The 22,870-nt window shown below is 39.5% G+C and overlaps 1 protein-coding gene across 2 annotated transcripts in view; it reads left to right on the forward strand.

The window, feature by feature from the left end:
- The window catches only part of LOC137129128 (protein jagged-1b), a 41,959-nt gene that overhangs the window by 13,406 nt on the left and 5,683 nt on the right, over window positions 1-22,870 (forward strand). Inside the window, exons 3-11 of one of the 2 annotated variants that reach the window (XM_067508014.1) lie at window positions 10,199-10,256; window positions 15,041-15,289; window positions 16,068-16,136; window positions 16,560-16,610; window positions 17,395-17,455; window positions 18,139-18,269; window positions 19,062-19,181; window positions 19,528-19,641; window positions 21,961-22,074. In XM_067508014.1, coding sequence (XP_067364115.1) covers window positions 10,199-10,256; window positions 15,041-15,289; window positions 16,068-16,136; window positions 16,560-16,610; window positions 17,395-17,455; window positions 18,139-18,269; window positions 19,062-19,181; window positions 19,528-19,641; window positions 21,961-22,074 — 967 coding nt within the window. The remainder of the gene's footprint in view (window positions 1-10,198; window positions 10,257-15,040; window positions 15,290-16,067; window positions 16,137-16,559; window positions 16,611-17,394; window positions 17,456-18,138; window positions 18,270-19,061; window positions 19,182-19,527; window positions 19,642-21,960; window positions 22,075-22,870) is intronic. The other variant, XM_067508015.1, reaches the window with a different exon arrangement.

Here is a 22,870-nt window from a genome sequence, read left to right on the forward strand (position 1 = left end):
TTGTAAGCAAACAATCTTTGAGGCGTAAGAATCAAAACATTTGCAAAGTTGAGCTTTTAGACATTTTAAAACGTGCATTGTTCACATGCTGCCAGTCTTCTTTCTGCATTTACTGGTGGTTCGGTGCCATATTAGATCCACTTGCCCATCAGTGTGACACCATTGACATTGTGTCACTCATGTTACTTACAAACAAATCGTGGACCATAAAAAACTGCTCCATAGAGCTATACAGTTCGGAAACACCCTTATTTTTATGTCTGCTTGTAAGGAGACATAAATTACTATTTTCATTGATGGAGATGTATTGTCTATTGCTTACAATATCACAATATATTGAATTGTATCCTCTGTATCGTGATTTGCATCAGATCGACAGATGTACCGACACACAGCCTAATATGCATGGGTTTTATTTGAGTTTTTGTCTTAACAGGTGCAACAAAACTAAGTAACATCTCCCCCACTTCTGTCACTACAGAGCAAGAGAGAGCAGAGGTTTGATCAGGCAAACATCATGAAATCAAAGCAGCTGTGGGTCACATTTTTTATTAAAATGATAAATCTACTACCCTAATTCCAACAAAGTTAGAAAGATGTGAAACCATAATAAAAACAAATTGCAATGATTTGCAAATCTCATCAACCCATATTTTATTCACAATAGAACATAAACAACATTTCAGATGTTGAATCTAAGAAATTTGAGCATTTCATGGTAAACGTTCTCAAAAAAGTAGGAAGAGGGGGAACAAAAGGCTGGAAGAGTAACTCTCAAAAAGAAATGGAGCTTTGGGCCTTCAGGCCGCACTGCATTGAAAACAGACATGATTCTCTACTGGACATCACTGAATGAGCTCAGGAACACTTCCAGAAATCACTGTCTGTGAACACAGTCCACAGTGCAATCCACAAATGTTAGTTAAAGCTGTATCATGCTTCAAGAAGAAGCCGTATGTGAACATTTCTTTTGGGGAAAACATAGACGTCATGTCCTTTGGACTAAAGAGAAGAGGGGCTATAAAGCTTGCTTATCAGAGGTCAGTTCATAAGCCTGCATCTCTGATGGTATGGGGTTGCATTAGTGCCTATGGTGTGGGCACTAATGAAAGAGACCATCAACACTGAAAAGTATATAGAGGTTTTAGCGCAATATATGCTCCCATTCAGACAACGTCTCTTTCAGGGAAATCCTGGCATATTTCAGCAAGAATATGATAAACCACATACGGCATCCATCACAACAACATGGATTGGTAGGAGAGTCTTGGTGTGAAACTGGCCTGCCTGCAGTCCAGACCTTTCGCCAATAGAAGATATTTGGCTCATCCTAAACAGAAAATCCAGCAACAAAGGCCCAGGACTGATAAGCAGCTAAAGTTCTGCATCAGACAAGATCATACCACTAACTGTCTCCTCACTTTCCAGACATTTACAGGCAGTTTTAAAGGAAGAGGTTATCACCCTCTTTCTACTTTTTTGAGATGTGTTACTGCCATCAAATTCAAAATGAGAAACTTGCACATTATTGCATTTATTTTTCATTTATGTTTTACACAACTTCTCATATTTTTTGTAATTGTGCTTTTACAATTATAAATAATTCTATAATTATTAAATCTACTTGCTCAACTCAGACTATAGATAAAAAACTATTTCATAGTTTAGTAACAGTAGCAAAACTGTAAGCTGACCCACATTTCCAGATAAAGAAAAACTACTGTAGAAATTGGTGTAAGTGCAAATATACACACTGTTTCTTAGTATATTATTATAATTAAAGACTGACTGGTTAACCTCGCCTGAAAGGAACATTTTAAGACCTGAAAACTGATTGTTTAGTAACAATTTTAGTCAAACCACCACGTCACTGGGTTTCTTAAAATGTGAAGTGCAGTGGAATGTGCCTTGTTTGGGCACCTTTACTCTTTTTTTTGTGAAATGGTTTCTTTAATTCACTTTGACTGTTAACACTCACTTTTTCATGCACCCCTCCCAGACTTGTTCTTTTTTCTCAATTATAAAGTCTCCCCCTGAAAGCACAGCCATGAATGTGAAGCGGCTAGACAAGGTAATTTCCTGCGGAAGGCAGAGACAAGGAAGCGGGGCTCAGTGGGTATGAGGGCAGCCAGTCTATGTTGTGGTGAGGGATGTGAGGGAGGGGTGGAAGGGGTCAGAAACAGCTGAGATTAATGGGCAAAAGGGTAAAGGTGATGTAAGCACAGCAGAATGGACATTTAGTGAAGAAAAAGGAAGCAAGAGTTAGACCAGGGAGGAAAAGTGTTGGGAGGTTATTAGATGATGTGTGGGGCACAGGTGATCTGGGTGGGATACATATATAAACACACTACTACTACTAATATTACTACTGTTACTACTATTAATAATAATAATAATAATAATAATACGACGGCAACTAAAAAACTTTGTTCGCTTTCTTCCAAACTCACTGGTAAGTTACAGTAAGAAACATTATAATATGGTTAGGTTTAAGCCCAAAAAATTACTGCGTTGGGTTTAGGAAATTATCATTGGTTAAAAATTGTATATAGTTTAGGTGACCTTCTTCATTATTTTCAATTTCATTCCATGCTCAAAGAAATCACATCTATTAATTTTCATAAAAATTTTTTTATTTAACCTTTATTTTGAGATTGAGTACATTGAGATGGGATTTCTTTGTGAGGGAGACCTGGCCAAGAGTCTATCAATAACAACAACAAGAAAAACAAGGAAATTGGGCATCATACTTTTCTTTGTCCTTTCGATCTGTCCCATGAGTTCAGGGTCGCCATAGCGGATCATTGTCTGCATGTTGATTTGGCACAGTTTTTACGCCGGATGCCCTTCCTGACGCAACCCTCCCCAATTTCTACCGGGCTTGGACTGGCACTGCACAGCTGGGGAGGGGAATGGGCTGTTATGGGTTCAGTGTCTTGCCTAGAGACATTTCGACATATAGCCTGGAGCGGGGGGGGTGACGGGGGCAGCCTATCCCAGCTGTCATTTGGCAAAAGGCAGGGTACACCCCTGGTCACCAGTCTATCTCAGGGCGAACACAGAGAGACATACAAAGACAGACACATACAACCATTCACACTCACAATGTAGAATCACCAATGCATGTCTAAGATGCATGTCTTTAGACTGTGGAAGGAGAACAGAGTCCCTGGAGGAAACCCACACAAGCATAGGGACAACATGCAAACTTCACACAGAAAGGCCGCAGCTGGCAGGTGGTTTTGAACCGGGGACCTTCTAACTGTGAGGGGGCAGCGATAACCACTTCACCACTGTGTTGCCCCAAGTCACATCCAAGAAAAAAAAACAAATATCTACAGATATGTGGTGCAGATTAAATTGTGACTCCTTGTAATGTGTCCAACCCAGAGGTTGGTAACCACTGAACTGGACCAGTTACCTGTAAAGAAAGGGATTAGAATTAGTTACACATAAACCACCCACAACAGATAAACCATATTTACAGTATGCATTTCTGCAGTATTATCAAAATTCTAATATGTAATATGTACTTTTACTTACAGTAAATGAATGTGGTGATTTTGTCTTCAAGGAAGACATGAGGAAATAAAGTCTGATCCTAATTGGTTCAAAATGAAAGAAATTCATAAGAGACGTTGGAAATGCAAGAACAGAGACATGTAATTATACAGAGGGGTCATGGGACCAGGGTGGGGTGCATGACTGCACACTAGGGGTCCAACTCCCTGTGTCATTTTTTTGTCTGTGTGACTCTTTTCACCTGTGGCCAAAGAGATCATCTGATAATATCTGAGAGATTTCTGAAATCACAAATAAGCCACCATAACCGCATGTCTCTTACTCCCTGTGCACCAGTCACTTCTTCACCCAAAGATATACATTTTTTATTATTTATTTTGATTTATTAATTTGAGTGGAAACTAATCTTAAACACAGCGTTTTTAGGTTTCTGACTTTTGACAACATGGTGAATGACAACATTCTCAGATTGTTATACAGTCACATTTATTGTATGTACTTGTCTCAAAATGATGTGAGCCTGGAGCTTTGTCTCTGGAATAGTAATGGCATTGTTACTGTGGTTACTTCCACTACTAATTTGTAGTGGAGGTGAGGTGTCAGCCATCCAAGCTGGCTCAGGCACAGCTGCTGTCATGACAACTGTTTGTGTCCATTTCTCTTTGTGTGTGCACATGTGTGAGTGTGTTATTACTTGAGCGCTCCCATAGCAGGTGCATAAAAACAAGCAAGGTTCAGCCGTACCTTTTAATTATTAAAAGTTGTGAGATAAATCTGTTAGTAATTTTAGTTTCTCCATTATCAGCAACTGCAACTGTTTATTTGTAAATTGGTGTCTTGGTTGATTGCATTTGTGCATGTAATATTTGTTACTGACAGCTGACAGGTAATTTTCAACAATCTTTAGTCTCCAAAAATGAGGCAATGATTGATTAATATTATGCAGCTATAAATGCGATTTTATAATAGTATGTATATGCTATGACAAGTGAGGAGCATACAGAGAATTATTTGCTCCCTTTGACTTGCATTCATGTTTAATGTCTCACACTCTCCTGTCAGACTGCTAAAGAACTGTCTCACTGTGAAAAATAACGTGAACATGAATCCACTTTTTATACAGCCAATTTACAAAAAAATGCCATCATATTTTCTAGCCAGGATGGTTCTCTGTGAATTTCCTAAGGGTTTGTAGTGAGGTCTTTACAAGAAATGTAGGAAATTATTATCAGACCATATTGTCTTTGAATCAAAATGCATCAAATTTCTTTGTCTAAAGCAATAAATGAGATGTTTTAGGCTCATATTTTCAGGGTTAAATGAAAGTATTGTATTAGGATAAATAAAGACTCCTGCCAGGGGTGTCCATTTGTGTGTGCATGCACATGAGCATGTGTGTGTGTGGTATAGACACATGTGTGGTACAGACACATGAGCATGTGTGTGAGTGCTTGTGTGCGTGTGAGTATATAGACATTAGTGCGTGAGCTCTGATTGGAAATTCCTCTCTCAGGGCTCGGAGTCCTTCCTGTCATAGAGCTGTGTTTGTACAGCCAGGCTTTGTCGGGATATCCTACCCTGCCCATGTATGAGATAGAGAGATGGAGAGATGGAGAGATGGTGGGAGGAAGGGATGGCAGGGGGGAGAAAGGGGCACCCATAGGAGAAGGGAGGGAATGGTAGAGGTAAATGAGGCAGGCTGAGAAACTGGATGGGAGCAACAAGAAGGGAAGTGCAGAGTTGTGCAGGAGTCTGAAAGATGAAAAAGAAGGTTGACATTTTTAAACCTTCATTTAATGGAATTAGACATGCCATCACAAATGTCTGCCCGGTGGTTTGAATTAGCATAGTTCGCTTTAATCCTGAGCTTTACTGCTGTTAGACTGCTGTGTGGGTGGAGGCAAAGGGACAGGCGACCGGACAGATGACCAGACAGCCTACAGCCTCAGGGAATGAACGATTCAGCATCCACACTCACTGTCATGTTTTGATGTTGTTTTTGTTTTTGGGTCCAAGCATCTGCACAGGTTGTGACTGGCATCAATCAGACAAAGAGGTCTGACTGAAAAAGCATTGTTTCTGTACAGGAGACCAGTAGTTACTGGTGGTTTAGACTGAGCAAAAATGGAAATGGGCAAGAAGTGATTCTCTGTATTGTCTGAATGTTCAAATTTCCCGAATTTGCTTATACAGCACCTTTTCTACAGGTTTATGCATTTTAAAGTGTGTTACAGATGACTGAAAGTTGATTAGTAAGTTACCAAACAAGGGCAATCGAAGACAGTCAAAACAGTCAGACTAATGCTTACAGCAATAAGAATAAGAAACAAAACATGTGAGAAAAATGTTTAAAAATATATTCAATGACACAGTACAGCAATAAAAGAAATGACAATTATGAAATTTAAACACTTTTACATTTGTTCAGTCTGGCTTTATTTGTTTTCAACACAAGTTTAAAAAAACATATGTGACCGTAAAGACAAAAGGAATGAACTTTTTTTTTTCACAACAGATATTCTGACTTGTCAGACACTTATGTCACCATGTAACAATTGAATTACATTCATTGGTGGCACAGAGCTGTCATTAAAGTTATTAATGCTACCTGTGCTTTTTCTGCTAGGAAAAGTCTGAATGATTGCTGTGGAGAAAGCCAGCACATCTGATTGGTTTAGAAGAGAAAAAAAACTCAGGACAAGATTCAGCATGTCCTGAGGAACAAAAAACAAACCAATGAACCTTATTGAGCAAACACGAGAGTCAAAATAATGTAGTAATTAAACAAATCCATAGTATTGACCAGATATTTAGGTGCATACACCTTTTCCCATTATGTCATTTTCTCACTGTCATCACTTTGGCTAAAACTGGCAGAAAAACTATGTAATGTTGTTGCTGGGATGAAGTTAAAATATCACATTTTTATACTTCAATTGTATCAGCCTTTGGTGATTGAAACAGGCTCTGATCACTTTGCTTTCCTGCTCTCTAATTGTTGCCAGCCTTTCTGTAACTTTGTGATTTCTATGATGCATGCAAGTGTGAGTCTAGTGAGTGTGTGTGCGTGTGTGTGTTTTGGAAAGGTTGTCAGGAAGTGCCTATTGTAGATGATTCTCTTAATCTTTTTACGCAGTCTTATCAGTGGTTGTTATTGTGATTTTAACTTGGTAACTATGGTTCATGGGACCTCTGGGGGCTTCCATACAAAACCCCAAACATCAACTGCCGGGCCAACTGTACACACACCCTTCCTGTATCAATGGCTGCATCATGACTTACCTGGCTGTGTGCATTTGTGGGTGAAGAGGTGGGGTTGTTTATGTTGAGGCGGCACCAAATAAGACAGAACAAAAGCAAAAGGCTCTGCACTTCCCACAGATTTTGACCTGTTGTAGTAGTTGGCAGCAGGGCAGAAAGAGATGTGCATACAGGGGATGGCTGGGGGGAGACAGATGGATGGAAACGGAAAGCTGTGTGATGTCAGCATCGGTTTGGGATGAAGACTAAGATAAAGATTGAAATTGTAAAAAAGAACGTGTGAACATTAAAAAGAACATGTTTGACAAGGATTAAAAGTGTGTGTAATTAAAAAGACAATATATCTGATTCCCCTGTATTGATTTAGATTTTTTTTTAAATGGTCCATTGTGAGTTTCATACTGTTACAGGACTGTGCTGCTTTAAAGAACTACAATAAACCAGTGGTTCTCCTTACTGTTTGACTTGTCACCACATACAAGAAAACAGTTGCAGTTGTCACCATGACCAACACTTTACATAATTGGTTACTTTGAAGACAATAAACTAGATATAATACACAATGTTTATTGGAAATGAAGCCATTTGTAGTCAAGTTATCTTTTTTTTTATTATCTGCATGTGATGTCCAAGGTTTGATCTTCTCTGGTGAACAGAGAGGTGAGCCTCACTGAAAAGACATAAATATCTCTGCACTTCTGCCAGTGTTTATCTGTGAGTCACACGAGACTTTGACAGCACTTCTCCACATTAATATAAATTATTAAGCATATTTCTGCTAAAAAAAGTTGGTTTCTCTAGTTTGACTATGATTTGGAATTTAGACTTGAAGTGATACATTTACTACTGTAAGTATACTCTAGGTTCTTCTATTTATAAAACTATACTAACTGTAATTATGGTTGTCAGGAGGATCTCAATTTAAATTATGAATATTAAACAGTATCTCAGGTGAGAGTTTTGAGCCAAGGCCTAATAATTAGCTGCTCCATCTGTGGATGACCTGCTATCTGCTGGTTTTAATGAACAGGCTGTCCTGGAGTCCTTTGCAACCCAGCACCGTCATTAGCACCTTGACTTCTTAGTGTGTGTATGTTTCCCCACCTCCCCTGCTGCATTTTTTCATAGCTTTTCACCTCACCTGTCTTTTGTCTTTTCCTCTAACCTTTTCTATTTTCTCCTATGTTCATTTAGTTTCACCACCATCTGACCCTCTTTCTACATCACACACCTGAAAACATCCAGAGGTCCTACAAAACATTATTCCTCCATAGCTGCCACAGCTCCATTTCCCCTATACCTTTGTATTATTATTTTCACATAGTCAGTGCATAATTACAATTTCAATCCCCTCTCACATTTCTTTTCTCCTTTTGACCCATTACTCTGCTCAGCGTTTTCTCCCATCTCCTCCTCTGTTGCAGTCCTGGATATACCTTCACTTGACACAAATCCCTGACTCAGTGTTTTCTGCCATACCAATTTTCGCTCCCCTAACATTTTGCACCTCCACAGCAACCCTTCATCTTCTCTTCTGCTCCTTGTGTTTCACCTCTTTTTGCCTGCGGCTAACTTTAGCAATGCCTCACACCTCCTGCCCTTAACCTCCCTTCAAATCGTCCTCTCCTTCACTTCACACCTCTATCATCTCCTCCTGCATCCTCTCACCCTACGGTGATCCATCTCCTCCCACTTATTCATTCTGCCAGTATGAACACGTTGATTTAAAAACCACAGTGCACAATGAGGCACAATTTGCCTGACAGGCACTGGTGCATTTCACGGAGTTAGGAATGAATGCAAATGGAAAGAGAAAGCAAAAAGAAAGAGAATTCTAGGGCAAAATGTTTGTCTAAATGATTTATCACTGGTCTATAAGATAAAGACCAGCTTCAGAAATAGGGAAGAGATATAAAAATCACAGTTGTCCTTTGTAATCTCTCCAGAGTGTGATTTCTCTAAGGTCAAAGTCATCATTTGAAGGTGCAGCTCAAGCCATAGTCCCTAGCTACTGTACTGCAGGATAGTCTTACATACAGAGATGTTTTCTCTACACAAGGCTCAGAATATTAATGAATATTCCGATTGTATGCTGTAACTACAAACTGTCCCAGATATGCAAGCTGTACTATAAGCTCCAAAGACATAAAAGTGCAATAAACAATTATACCCAGGTGTCCTCTCTCACCACAGAGATCTAACACCCTTATCTTTCTCTGCACGGCTGCAGATTGAGGTTTTCTTGAATCAGCAGTCATAGACAGCCTTGGCCTGTCTGGGCCGTGAATATCTTCTGATGCTTGGGTTAAGGCTCAGAGCAAGGACAGAAATGCAGAAACCATTTAAATAAGGTTATATTCATGAAAACACCATATTTGTGGTCTCAATGATGGGTCAACAAACAATTTTAATCTGTAAAATTATGTAAATCCCCATTTTTAAAGCCGTGGAAATTCTCTGCACCCGTAGGAACAATATGAGTAAAGTTCTGTATATCAGAACACTGGATGGTTGCAAAGGTGAACATAAAATATGTACTAGTAACTTAAATGTGTGTGTGTGTGTGTGTGCATGTGTAATTTTATGATATCATTTTTTTTCCCAAGGCAGAATCTCAGTTTCATTGTTAGAATTTGGATCATAGACATTTTCTTTCATTTACAGCTTTTCTACTAATTCATACATCTTATGCACAGTTTTTATGAGTAAGCCTGCCTCTACACATATTCTAGCAGCAGTTATTAAATTATTTTTAAACCAGTTCACAATCTCAAAGTGCCATATATTGTATAATGTCTGAACCCATTAACCTATTCAGTCTGGTTATACATTTTACAGCTTTTTGGGACCACATTTCTACCATTTGTGCCTCTTGTTTTCTGTATGCTTGTCAATTAGGAAACCCACATTCACAAAAATGTGTGTTTGTGAACCTAGCTTAGGGCTCCCAAGTCTCATTCACTAATCCTTAATCTACATTTATATAGCACACACTCTTTATAACTTAACACTAATGCATAACTTGTGTCCAAGCTAAAGCTTAAGTTCAGCCTTCATCTACCAAAAATAAATAAATTAATTAAATGAAAAAAAAAGACAAACAGATGTTTGATCCTGTCCTCAGGCTCATGGATGTGAACAAACATATGCGCAATAAGCTAAATTCTAAATGCATGGGGAGATCTCCTCAATCTGCTGTGGCTTCAGTTTGAATTTAATATTTGCTTGGGCTTTGCTCACTTCTTGCTTGTGAACTGTGTATGAATAGCGTCCAGATTTGATGCATTTTACAATGGATGTTTGTCTAAATATGAGTGAAGAAATAAGTAAAGACAAAGTTAATTTTTGATGGAAAGTGTGATTAAACTTGAAAAATATATTTTTACATTTTTTATGTTTAATGTTTTCTTCACAGAAGTCTTTCTCTCTGGTGTTGGAGGCTTTGGACTTTGACAACGACACATCAGAAACAGGTAAGGTGACAATTTATGTTTGGTAAATGTGTTCTTGTGTATAAGGTTTACATGGCTTAGGTAAATCCATTTTTAATCACTATGTCATGATTGATATTTTAGGCTTTTAGCACAGATTCTTGACCCAACATCATTGTATTTGCTCACTATTATTGTGAAACTATTGTTTTTAGACAGATTGTTTTTTTTTTTGATAGGTGTGTGGTTGTGGTTTTAATGTGCTTTTTGTTTTACATGTTTCTGACAATTACACAGCTGTTTTTTTAGATTTTAAGACAAATTCCCTAAAGTGAGATTATCATCTTAACTCCATTCTGTCCACATGTCAAAGGCATTTGTAAGCTAATTTAGTAGTTGGTGTTAATTTGCTTTTTCTTTGATTTGATTTTATGCTCTCACTACCCTATTGATGTGGTTTGTTGTTGTGTCAAAATACTCACAGTTAGGGAAACAGGTTGAAGTAACTGATGAATCCAATGCAGTTATTAAGGTTTGGGTTTTTACCTTTGTTATTTATAATTACACAGTTGTATTGGCCAAACATTTTCATATGAGAAAGTCCCTTTTTGGTCTCACCAAATATGTAGCGACTGAAATCTGGCTTTGTCAAAATGCCAGTTTTTTTCTGTTCTCTCTCCCCTGTCTCACCAAGAAAACAGGTATTTGTAACTTTAGTTTTTATCTTCGTGGAGGAAAACAACTTGAGTACTTGTTTACGTGTATATGTGGTTAAACATGATGAAACAATGTGAAATTACCCTCTGTGTCTTTATGTCTGTGATCATGGGAACTTAGAGGGTCTTTTATCCAGACCCTTTAATTTCCTGCTCGTTTCCTTGTTGTTCTCCTCATAATCAGGAAAAGCTCCATGACAGGGAATGTGAGCGGAATGCTATAAAAAGCACAACACACACACAGACACACACACACACACAAACACACACACACACAGAGAGATGGAGACAGATGTTCCAATGCCTTCACCATTCCTGTCATGCCACAGTCTTTCCTTTCATCCCACCATCCTCTGCCCCCCACTCCAGTGGTGGGACCATAGTTGTATCCAAAAGATGACTGAGATAATGAGAAACTGGGAACAGCACCAGAAATCCTTCTCCTCTGCATTCGTCTCTTTTGTTCTCTTCCATCTCTCCTTCGCTCTTCGCCCTCCAGTGCCGTTCTTACTTCTTGTTTGCATTATCTGTCATTTCTACCTGAGCTCCTGACAGCCCTTACATTGGGTTTAAAGCCGTTCGCTAGGCCAGCAGCTTAGCTCAGCCCAAACACAGGGGTCCTATATCTGTCTGAATGGACTTATCAGGCCCTGCTGCTGATCAGAAAGGATTACTGAGCACCAATGCATTTTCTGAATCATTCCCTGGAAATGGTGAGAAAATATGATGTCCTGGCAGCATGACCTTCACTTAGTCTTGTTTAAATTTAAATGTGCCTAGAGTTAATGTGCAAGGGCTGACCTTTGTATTTGTTTTTTTTATAGCATTGGTTCTCTGTCTCACACCTTTGGAAACAAAAGTAAAAATAAGTTCACATGAAATGTGGGGAACAGTCCTTCATTTCACACAAATCTGTGAGTAGGTTAAACCAGGATGTCGGTTGATTAAAGATGGTATATTTACACAAATGTTTGGCCAACCTGCATGTGGGCAATTTCACGAACGATTTTTTTACATTTGGTTCCCAGTTTCTTAGTTACACTTAGCTAAAACAAATGCAATCATTCCTACTTTTGTGCAGGCGACACTCAGCTTTTGTGTAACCTGTTTTAGAAAGGTGTTATTCACCTTTGTGATGATTTTAAGGCCTGTAGAGCTTTTGAATTGTTCTGCATTAAACATGGCATTGTTTCCGATTTTTAGCCTGCTGTCTGCAACTTAAAATTGATTATCATCATCCTGGCAATGCCTGTTTTTTAGGCTGCCAACTTGTCTAGTATGAGAATGAATCTGTCAATGAGAAGTTAAAGTTGGCAGTATATTAAGTGTATATAGCCTATGCTGTATGTTTTAGTAGTCAATTTGTCAAGGAAATCAAAAGAAGTTTCATATTGCAAACAGCAGCTTGCATAGGGGCCAATATTGTCAAATGGTACAATGGGGGGTTGTTTCTGATCACTTGCCCCGTCTGACTTATTTTTAGTAATTTTGCCACATGTGCAGAAATCTGCATTGTTACATTTCTGTGTAAAGATTTCTCACTACCCACTACCATATTGCTCATGAAAACATTGTTCACACAGTGTACTCTTAATTTTGCCAGTATATTGCTATAATTACTTGGAATTATCTTAAAAATAGCAGGTGTTTCATTTTCTGCTCATTTATTCTTCCGCTCACATGTTTGTTGGGTTATTCTGTGCCGACTTGCTGATGTTTTCACCCAACTGTACTGACATAGCACTCGCAGCCACAAAATTGCCACAACTGCTGGGGAGAAAGTCAAATTCAATATTAGAAGTGTTAGAATCTTGACCAGCTTGTCTCAAGACATGTGTTTAGTGCTTTTGTCCATAAGACAATAGGGTCATTGAGGCTGCCTGAAAAGTGAGAACAAACACAGAAATGCTTTGAGAATTACCCACATACATCAAATATGAGGCAGACACAAGCACCATGCAGCTGATCCATTGGTTTCCATGGGTCTATTGATTTGTTGGTTCGTGTGATATGGTATACCAAGTCAAAATGAGGTGTTTTCTCTCCTGCGGTATTTTTGCAGCCACAGCCAAGGGCAGGCACTTCACAGCTAATACCAGGGAGTGGGGGACAATCAACAGAGGCCAGAGAAAGAGATTTAAGTGTTCTTTCTATCTGCAGCTACAGTCCCCACGTGTCTACTGCTTATATTCTGGTTGATTTTCTGTGAATTCAAAAGCAGTTCATAGCTTTTGCTGCTGCTGCTGTTTTTGCCCTCTAATATTTGAGCTTTTCTCACGCCTTTCTTTCTACGTGTGCTCACTTGTTATTGTGTCTTCTCACCTAATCACATTAGAGAAGAAAGCAGACTCTGTTAAACACCTTCCCTGCTGTGCTTGCTGATAATTTGATTCCTTTTTCTTCTCCTTCCGCTTCAGCTTGCCTTCAGAAAAATGGTGATGATGAAATTAGCCTTTTGACATGCCACAGACCTAAAGTAATGAAAAACCCACAATGCACTGCAGTGATGTGATGAGTGTTTGGACAACTGGTAGCTTACATTTGACTGCTGGCGGAGGACAGTCGAGGGAAGGGGCAATGGCTGAGCTAACAGTTCGCTCAGTGTGTACACACTGTAGCCATTCCCGTTTTATTCTTTTAAACACACGCTCAGGCATACACACACACACACACACACACACACACACAGTGTCTGATATGTGGCCCTGTTTTCATTCCTTTTGGTCAAACCACAGTGATCTCATCTCTCCATCAGGCAGTTTGTTATGCATGTGCGTTAATAGCTGCCTCCCTTCCTCTTTGGCTCTGTTTGCCTCTGTCTCACACACACACCGAACCCCCCCACCCCCCACCCCCCAAATCTCTAACTTACTTCTAACAATGTTTTGCATTCTGTGTTAATATCACGCAACTTTTCCCTTTATCCTTATATCTTAAGTACACATGCACATACATTAACTCACACAGATATATACTCTCAAACACACACATATTCTCAGGGCTTTGTGTATGTTAATACCCTGTCACAGGAGATTATAATTGAGCTGGGAACAACATTGCCTCTGGGAAATCCCCTCTGGGGGTCAGGAGCACCAGTCACTGCTCTGGGCCTCATCTGATCTTCTCTGGTGTTCAGGCGCCCCCTTCTCTCTCCTTATAGTTGGCCCTTTTCTCCACTGGTATTCATACACAACAATTATCTTGTCAAATCTTCTCTGCCTGCTCAAGTGCAATAATGTGGATAAAGACGAAGAAGTGTTTGAGAAGCTTACTCACCAGGACCAGAATGCAGACACATTTTAAAGACATATGTTCAATGTTTGTCAAACAACGATCTCTGGAGTGAAGTGTTTGCTGGAGCATCAGATTAATCAGATTCGAGTGAGACCACCTCTACAGGCACTTTTTGGTTTATCTTGCCTTGAGGCATATTCTCCAAAACATCTCCAGTGCATGGGTCACATGCATCGTCTTAAAATAGTTATCTTAAATAACATGTGCATGCAAAATGGCAGAGAAGTTTAAAGCAGAAACAATTATTACATGTGGGTGTAGCTCAGGAGCAGGTTCTCCGCCAACAGCAGGGTTGAAGGTTCAATCCCCAGCTTCTTCAGTCCACATGTTAAAGTCTTCTTGAGCAAGACACTGAACTAAATAAAAGCATTTTGCCTAAATGACTAAATGACCTAACAATAGCTAGGCTATGCATATGGCTTCATGTAAAAGCGGTGAAGAAGTTCTCCTAAGCTCAACACTGGGTGTCAGCATCTTGGAGTTAATTGTTTTGGTTTTATGGGTCACAAATTTATTGTTTTGATTCCTAACTTTTCAGCCACAGACATCTGTTTTCAATCTACAAGGTCTGAAAATCCAGTGTACCAGCGTGCTGCTCAACACCAAAGACCAGACAGCAGACACATTTAGTGATTAACTGGTGAATGAAGTGGGTCATTTAGCAGCTGAGGAAGCAGATATTTTCCTTTGTTGTCAGTTGTTGATCAAAAACAGTGAAAAGAAAATACTGGACCCATGTTTTGTTGGTATGGTTTCCAACTGCTATGACAAAACATCAAATTAAAGTGGACATGCCTTTTCTCTCTCCTTCTCCAGGTCAGTTGATTGAGCGCTTACTCCTCTCCTCCATGTTGAATCCTGGTGAACAGTGGCAGACCTATCGCCACCATGGACGGACTCTGAGCCTAGAGTATCGACTCCGCTTCAGATGCGACACCAATTACTATGGACCTCACTGTAACAAGCTCTGCCGGGCTCGTGATGACTTCTTTGGTCACTTTAACTGTGACCCCAGTGGCTCTAAGGTCTGCATGGAGGGCTGGACGGGGCCAGAGTGCAGAGAAGGTGAGAGAGGAGGGTCTTCATTGTTTATTGACTTGTCAACATTCTGGTTTGCCTGTTCTGTCTCCAGACAACAAAATATACTTATATGACTTAAGGTATAGAATAGAGACAGTTCAGTATTTTATACAGTGCAATACTTTTAGATTTGCTGCAAATAGTTGGCTGTGCAGTTAATAGGAAGCTGGGATCAGGAAATGTTAGCTTAGCAGAAAGACTAGAAACAGAGGCAAAACAACTAGACCAAGGTTGCCAGGTCCAGCGACTGTGTTAGTGTTACTAGTTGTTAATTTGCAAGTAGGTGTGTCCCAGTCTGATACCATTGGATATCAGACTGACACTGCCCTTGTGTAATCGTACTCTTACTTATAGATTTCTTTGAAACCTCACCTGATACAGTATTAACCACATTTTAGTTGATCAGGTAGGTGGAGGGGGAAAAATGTCTGCTGTGGAGCTGTTTGAAGATGATCCAGTTTCTAACCATCATTCCCATGTTACTTAAGTGCAGACTGAATTGTTCTCATGTTCCTACACATGTTTAATATATGTGACTGACATCAGTAACAATTGATGAGCTCTAAATCAACTACAGCTGTGCCTGAAGTTTGAAGTCATTTTACCTCTTTATTCCACTGCAGATGCTGTAGAGTCTGTGTTGTCTGCTCAGTGCATCCAGGGTCTCACCCCCAGTCTGTGCTTTGTTGCTTTGTTTGCCTTTTTATTTTCCAAAGTTGCTGTCTTTCTAAAACAGTGGTTGCCATCATTTTTGTTTTGTTAGAAGAACATGAAGGGAACTTCTGTTATCGCAGCATTTACAGGTTTGTCTCCAAGGACCTCCACTCATCAGGTGTGTGCTCCTTCCGGACTTTCAGAGAGTAGAAATCTGTGACAGTTTGAGGATTCTGATTGTGTCTATGTGTGAACTGTCTTTAGAGGTGCTGATAAGCGTTTTTTACCTTCGGACAGAGTCAGGTGTACTGTTTCCCATTGTTTTAGGCTGTGGGCCTGTATTTTCTATACAGACTGTTCTAAATTACAGGAGTTATTGATGTGTAATAATACAATGGGATAATGATTTATTTCATGTAAATTCAACAAAAACAAATTGAAGAATTGAACATGTCATTTAAGTTTAATTTGATGATGAAAGAGAAATTGTTCATGAAGTGTGAATGATTTGTAGTAAAACATGCAAATAATGCGTAGGTTGTCTAATGTGACTAAACTTTTTTTTTTGCTCTAAAATATTGTCCATTTGTTTTTCCATTAGCCTCGGAAGGGCCTTTCCTGTGTAGTGATACTTTCCAATGTTTCGTAAAAGGTTTGTCCATGACTGTATCCTCTCTTCCTGTCTGAGTTTACCTTCTGAAATTTTTATTGGATTAAGGGCTGTTTAAAAATGCCTGACCTAACAAATACATATAAGTACGCAGACATACAAATATGTGCACAAATGCAAGCCTTAAACCAAATTGTAGCACTCAAACAACCACCTGATAAAGTGATAACTGATCCAATAAACATCATTACAGTCAAAAAATGTTTGTATCCAACTCAGTTTTTACAAAAATAAAGAGATAAGCACTCTATGTTTAGTTTTGTTAATCAATAAGCAGAGCACTGATAGTCATTACACTGTCCAGCAAAAACTAATGAGTTTGCTTCAGTCGGCAGTATGTGGGTTGGGGGGTAGGCGGTTTTCTCTGCCTGCCTGTGACTCATCAGCTGGACGACCTCACTGTGTGACCTCGAATAGCTGCCATCATGTTGCGATGGTAAAAGTTAAAGGAGGAAGAGTGGAAACCATTGGAACCCTGAAGGACACAGTTAGTTTAAGGACATCCTGCAGCCCTGCCCATCCCGCCCCTGTCTCATTTCATCTGACTTCCTCCTCAGCAGGTCGCTGATTGGACTGCAAAGGAGCCGGAAGTTTGAAAAGTTAGCCAGGGTCCCTCTTTCATCCCCTATAGCCTGCTGACTCTGAATAAGCTCAAGAACTCTTCACTGCTGGCAGTGGTAGAGAAAGTACCCACGTCTTTGCCCATGACAGAATAAACAGTTTTCTAGCCTTAATTAACTCTCTTTTTGTATGTTTACATGTACAGCGGTGTGCATACAGGGGTGTCATCAGGTCCATGGTTTCTGTGATGTACCTGGAGAATGCAAGTAAGAAGATTTTGTCATTTTCAGTGAAAGCGTTTAGCAAACGCCACGCCTGGTTTACATTATTATGACATCAATATCATAGCTTACAAAGTTAAAAATGAGTACTGTGTGAAGCAGATTTAACCTATCAGGCACTACAACAAGACACCACAATTTAGAATAACTATTACTAGCAGTATCATGGTAGTAATATGTATCTACAGTGATATGAAGAATGCAGTTCTGCTATTCTCATGTAGCTCAAATATTTTTACAATCTGTACAATCTGTTCAACATCAACAATGATAGCATCCACTGTCCTTAGACACTTATAAGAATCTTATAAGAAAAAACTCCCCCAAAAAGCCTTTAAAGAGAAACACAAATGCATTACTTCTAACATGTAAACACTGCATACAATCAACATTTACTACAGCTGTGGAAAGGCACAAATGCTGAGATCTGTCCTTAGACTTTATGAATCCATATTTGATTATTCATATTTAATAAATACAAATACCATACTAAGTATAGACTTTGTGTTGAGCAATAGTGCTGATGGGGTTATTGTGACTGATAGCAGTACAACAAAAGCAGTGAGTAAAGCATTTAAAAAAGCAACTTCTAACTACTATTAATCATTTTGTTTTGATTTAAAAATAAATAAAATTTCCTGTTTTTTTAACATCTTCTTGTCTTCTAGGTGTCATTATGGCTGGAAGGGTCCTCTGTGTGACCAGTGTGGGACGTTCCCTGGCTGTGTGCATGGCAGCTGCACAGAGCCCTGGCAGTGTGTCTGTGACATCAACTGGGGAGGACTGCTGTGTGACAAAGGTCAGATATGTGACCTGTTTGCTGTGAATGTATGTTGTCTGAGAATTTGGTCTATCTGTGTGTCTCACAGACAGACAGACAAACTTTGTGTGAAAGAGATATTAGTGTGTCAGCAACGGTTCTCCACACACCTATCCAGGAATAGTGCTCTGACATCAGAATTGGAGAGGTCACACGTTCCTCAGAGCTTCAAGCTTCACTCTACCTTTCCCAACAATATCGCAAAGATTTTCCAACTTCATCCCTGAATATCTGTCCTAGTATTTGAACTGGGATCCAGGAATCAAACAAGCTCCCATGGGACAATATATTGTGCTGAGGAAAGGCGATATCCTTGGGTAAGATGAATGTGAGCGGGAATGGGCTCGGCACTCTTAGCTAGGTGGTCCATAGCAGTTTCTGTGCATTTACAAAGGCTCTGTAAAGAGCTGAGGTTAGGTGAGACAAAATGAGACTGTGCACATAGGTCAATGAATCATTAGATAAAGTAAGGCTTTAATCCCCATAACCCTCAATTGTGGTGACCACAAGGCTGTAGCTGCTGGGCTGCACAGTCAGCACAGTGAGCAATCCTAGATCAGTAGTTTGACTCCCAGTCCTCCTGGCTACATGTGGAAGTGTACTTATTTCTAAGTTGCTTTGGATAAAAGCATCTTACAAATGACTAGAAAGACCGGAGACAAACCTAGATCCCTCTACATACTCATTTCCTATTGTCAGATTCCATATATATTTTGTGCTGTCAACTACTACACATAGGCACATTTAAATAATAATTCTTTACGGTTTCAGATCTGAACTACTGTGGGACGCACCATCCCTGTAAGAACGGTGGGACCTGTACCAACACTGAGCCAAATGAGTACAAGTGTGAGTGCCAGGAAGGTTTCAGGGGACGCAACTGTGACATTGGTGAGTGTGGCTTCACTGCACAGGTGCTGAACCACAGAAAATGTTCAGCTTTACTATTAATACTCTATGTGAATCCAGCAGATAAACATATCGAATGAAAAATACAGACCAAAAAGACACAGGGAGCTACATTTTTAAGTGTCAATCAATGATTTTCTTTTGTGTCCCACTACAATGTTGTCTGACCTATAATTGTTATAGAGTTTGGTAAGATCATATAGCATAGCTAAACATTTCTACATTTCTAATTTTATCCTCTATAGTACATTATTCTCCTTATTTCTGTAAATGTTTCTTTCTCATCTCCATCAACTTCCATTCCTCTATCTCTTTCTCCCTCTATCAGTGGAACATGCCTGCTTATCATCCCCTTGTATGAATGGCGCCACATGTGTAGAAGACCCAGCAGGCTTCAGCTGCATCTGTACAGACGGCTGGACCGGGAAAACCTGCGCAGATGGTGACTGTCAAGTGCACAAACACGCCCGCAGACACACACAGAGGCACACGCACAGCTCTGAGTTGAGGGGTGGACAGTGTGAGATTATCAGAGACTGTTTTTCCTGGATCAAAGCCAGTGAATGACTAATCATTTCAAGAGAGGAAGCTAAATTAGTCCGAACACGAACAGTATCAGCTGCAATCAGTGACCTGTCTCGCCCACCGTGTGCATGTGGGCATGCAGCCAAGATAAGGAGGAGACTGAGGTGGAGCATCGTTGATCAACTCTATTGTATTGATTAAATGTAACAAGAGGTGACACTGATTTACATGTGTTTTTAAAAACAGTGAATCAAGTTTTTTTGTCTTGTGGTAGACTATCAAAGACCCTTTATGGATGTAGTTTATTGTCCCCAAATACATCCAGGTTTTGTCCCAATGTAGTGCTTTATATTTCACACTTGCACCTAGTGTCCACCTTGCACCTGTCGATACTGTGCTACAACCTTTAATCATAGGTGAGAGTTTGTGCAGCAAAATTCGGTTCCGTCATGACATTTGTGCATGAAGGAAGCTAAACTGTTATTTTGGTCTGCAAAATAAATGTTGTGTAATGTGATGTTATCACCGTTTATCTGCTCTTTGAGGAAACTGAGACCCCTGCTGAACGGTAAAACAATACACACTGGTGTTCAGAACAGGAGTTACGTGTTGTTATTGGCTTTTGTCCTAATCAGATGTGATGACATTAGTTTGCTGTAAGTAGCCTAATGTTAGTTCTAAAGATATGCAAGCCAGCACTGTCTTACTTTGTCTGTTACAAGGACTGTGCTGTAACTGATAAAACACTGGTACCAGCAGCTGCTTTAGAATAACATTGTGGCAGCTAGTCTGGTCCAAGATAGTTTATTCTGACTGAAAGGCCAAGATGTCTAGCAGATATTGGACCATTTAATTCCCATGGATTCCCACAATTCAAGCGATCCCTTTCCACAGCCACAAAATATATTAAACACCGCTTTTCCTGGATCAGTAGATAAGATGAGTAAAATTACATTTTCAGGTGACAATGAACAGCATATAAAAATCTAAATCAATTAGATGTGTTTGTTGGCTAGTTGCCTTTTTGGGAAATTCTTGTTTTCAAGCACATTACAATAAAGACTTGATTTACACAAGTTTATGCTGTTTGTTCTGTCATAATCCTGATACCCTGTATACACTGTGTTATACTGATATACTGTCGATGAAACGTAGACAACAGGCAATAATGTTTTGATCTTTAAAGTAATAACTGACTTATCACTGTGGTCTTAGACTTGAGCTTGTGGTGTTGATAAGGGTGTGTACAGTAGCTTTTTTCTCTTGTTGTGTGTGATACCAGGTAAGCTTGGATCTCTATGGTGTGTGAAATCTGTATGTAAACAAGCAGCTTTTCACATCCTCTGCTTTCACCTCAATCAGGATAAATAGTTCTGCAGGTCGGTTTCTGGCGTGTAAACACTAGCAAACAGCATTTTGTTAGAGGAGGAGAACAGAAGGAGCATACACAGGGGAATACACAGTGTCAGGATTGTCAGGCTTGCAGGGAATGACAACCAAAACCAAAACACAATTTGGCTCCCCTTCTTGATTTATATACATGTAAAACTGATATTAATTGGAAGCTTCTTTGCTTGTTTTGAGTCCTCTGTCTAGTTTTGGAAAAAGTGCTGGCAGCTTAATAAGGGTGCTACTGCTCAGGGTTGGAGTTTGGGTCAGGAGGATGGAAAATGGTTGTTCTGCAGGGTTGGGTAAATGAAAAAAGGTTATGAGAGAGACAGAGCTCCCCAGTGAAATGTGAACACCACAGAAATATGCATGAGTACAGTTGTGATGCCGTGTGTAATAGAAAGCTATGCATGGTTAACCCCCAAACCAAGAGCTTCTGTCTGCTCTGTGCTTTTCCCTTATATACTGGTGCTTTTATCTGTTTTTAATTCCCTTTCAGAGGAATGGAACCAGGCTTGGCAGCTCCATTTTTATTTCTTTTGAACCCCCTGTCTTTCTTTTCCAATCACCCCTTCCTTTATTTAAATTCAGTCTTCCTCTGCTTTTCAGGTTAAGGTTTGAGGTATCAGCCTTGTACTGCAGATGATTGTATTTTATCACTGTTTGCACAGAAACCAGAACAGTAGAAAAGCCAAAACAACCACACACCAGTACTATGGTTCAGATCACACATGTCCACGTGATTGTGGCATCTTACACGTTAACACACCCTCTTTAATATTTAGACACACAATCTCATTCAATTGACCAGTAGTTTTTTTTAAGTATTTTCTCTTTGTCTTCCCAGCGTTGAAGCAGTGTGATCGGAGCCCTTGTGGTCGGGGATCAACATGTCAGGAGGCTCCTGGAGGTCACAGATGTCTCTGCCCTCCTGGATGGACCGGCAGAACCTGCAGGCTGGGTCAGTGGATCAAGATTAGACAATTATAAATTCAGATTTACATGTATTTACGATATGTGTAGAGGGTCATTTCCTCTGAATAATGGAACAAGCATAAATGTATAACAAAACATTGTGGCAATATACCTAATTAGTGAATAAAGCAAGCAAAGAGTTCATATTCAGAATAGCGGAAGGCAAAATGTGCATTAATATAATTGACTTTAACCAGATATGATAATACTGTGTTATGAATTTCTCATAGTCCTTTCAGTAACTGTTCTGGATATAGCTTCACGTTTTCTCTACAGTAGATGCTAAACTTCTGCCTGATGTTGAATTAAAAGCTGAGATTGAAGTCTTGATCTGTAACAGAAAGAGAATGTGGTTGTACGCAGTTTAATAAAACTGACATTTCACCAGATACAACCACTTCACCAGAGATACAACTGGGTTTTACTTAAGGAAAAACAAGCTGTGTGCAGATTGTGAGTCAGCAGGTGTGAGTTCAGTGTGATATATTGCAGTTTGTTGCTAGAACTATATATTGTACATCTAATCAAGAAAATAGAGACAAACAGAGCAAAGTGGTGCAGAGGGAGTGCAATACTTCAAATGTTTAACCTACTGAGTTTCTTGTAATAGTGATAATTTTTCATCATTAAGTCTGTCGCTAAAGTTGTTTATACAGTGTTCCCTTAATGAGAAAATCTGATATCTATCATCTTCAAAGGAATCTATTCATTGGATTATCAACATGGATCCTCTAACAAGCAAAATCAATCTGAGCTGTAAGATACAGCTGCCTTAAAAAGCT

The sequence above is a fragment of the Channa argus genome, chromosome 6 (genome assembly GCF_033026475.1).
Source record: "Channa argus isolate prfri chromosome 6, Channa argus male v1.0, whole genome shotgun sequence".
Classification (NCBI taxonomy): domain Eukaryota; kingdom Metazoa; phylum Chordata; class Actinopteri; order Anabantiformes; family Channidae; genus Channa; species Channa argus.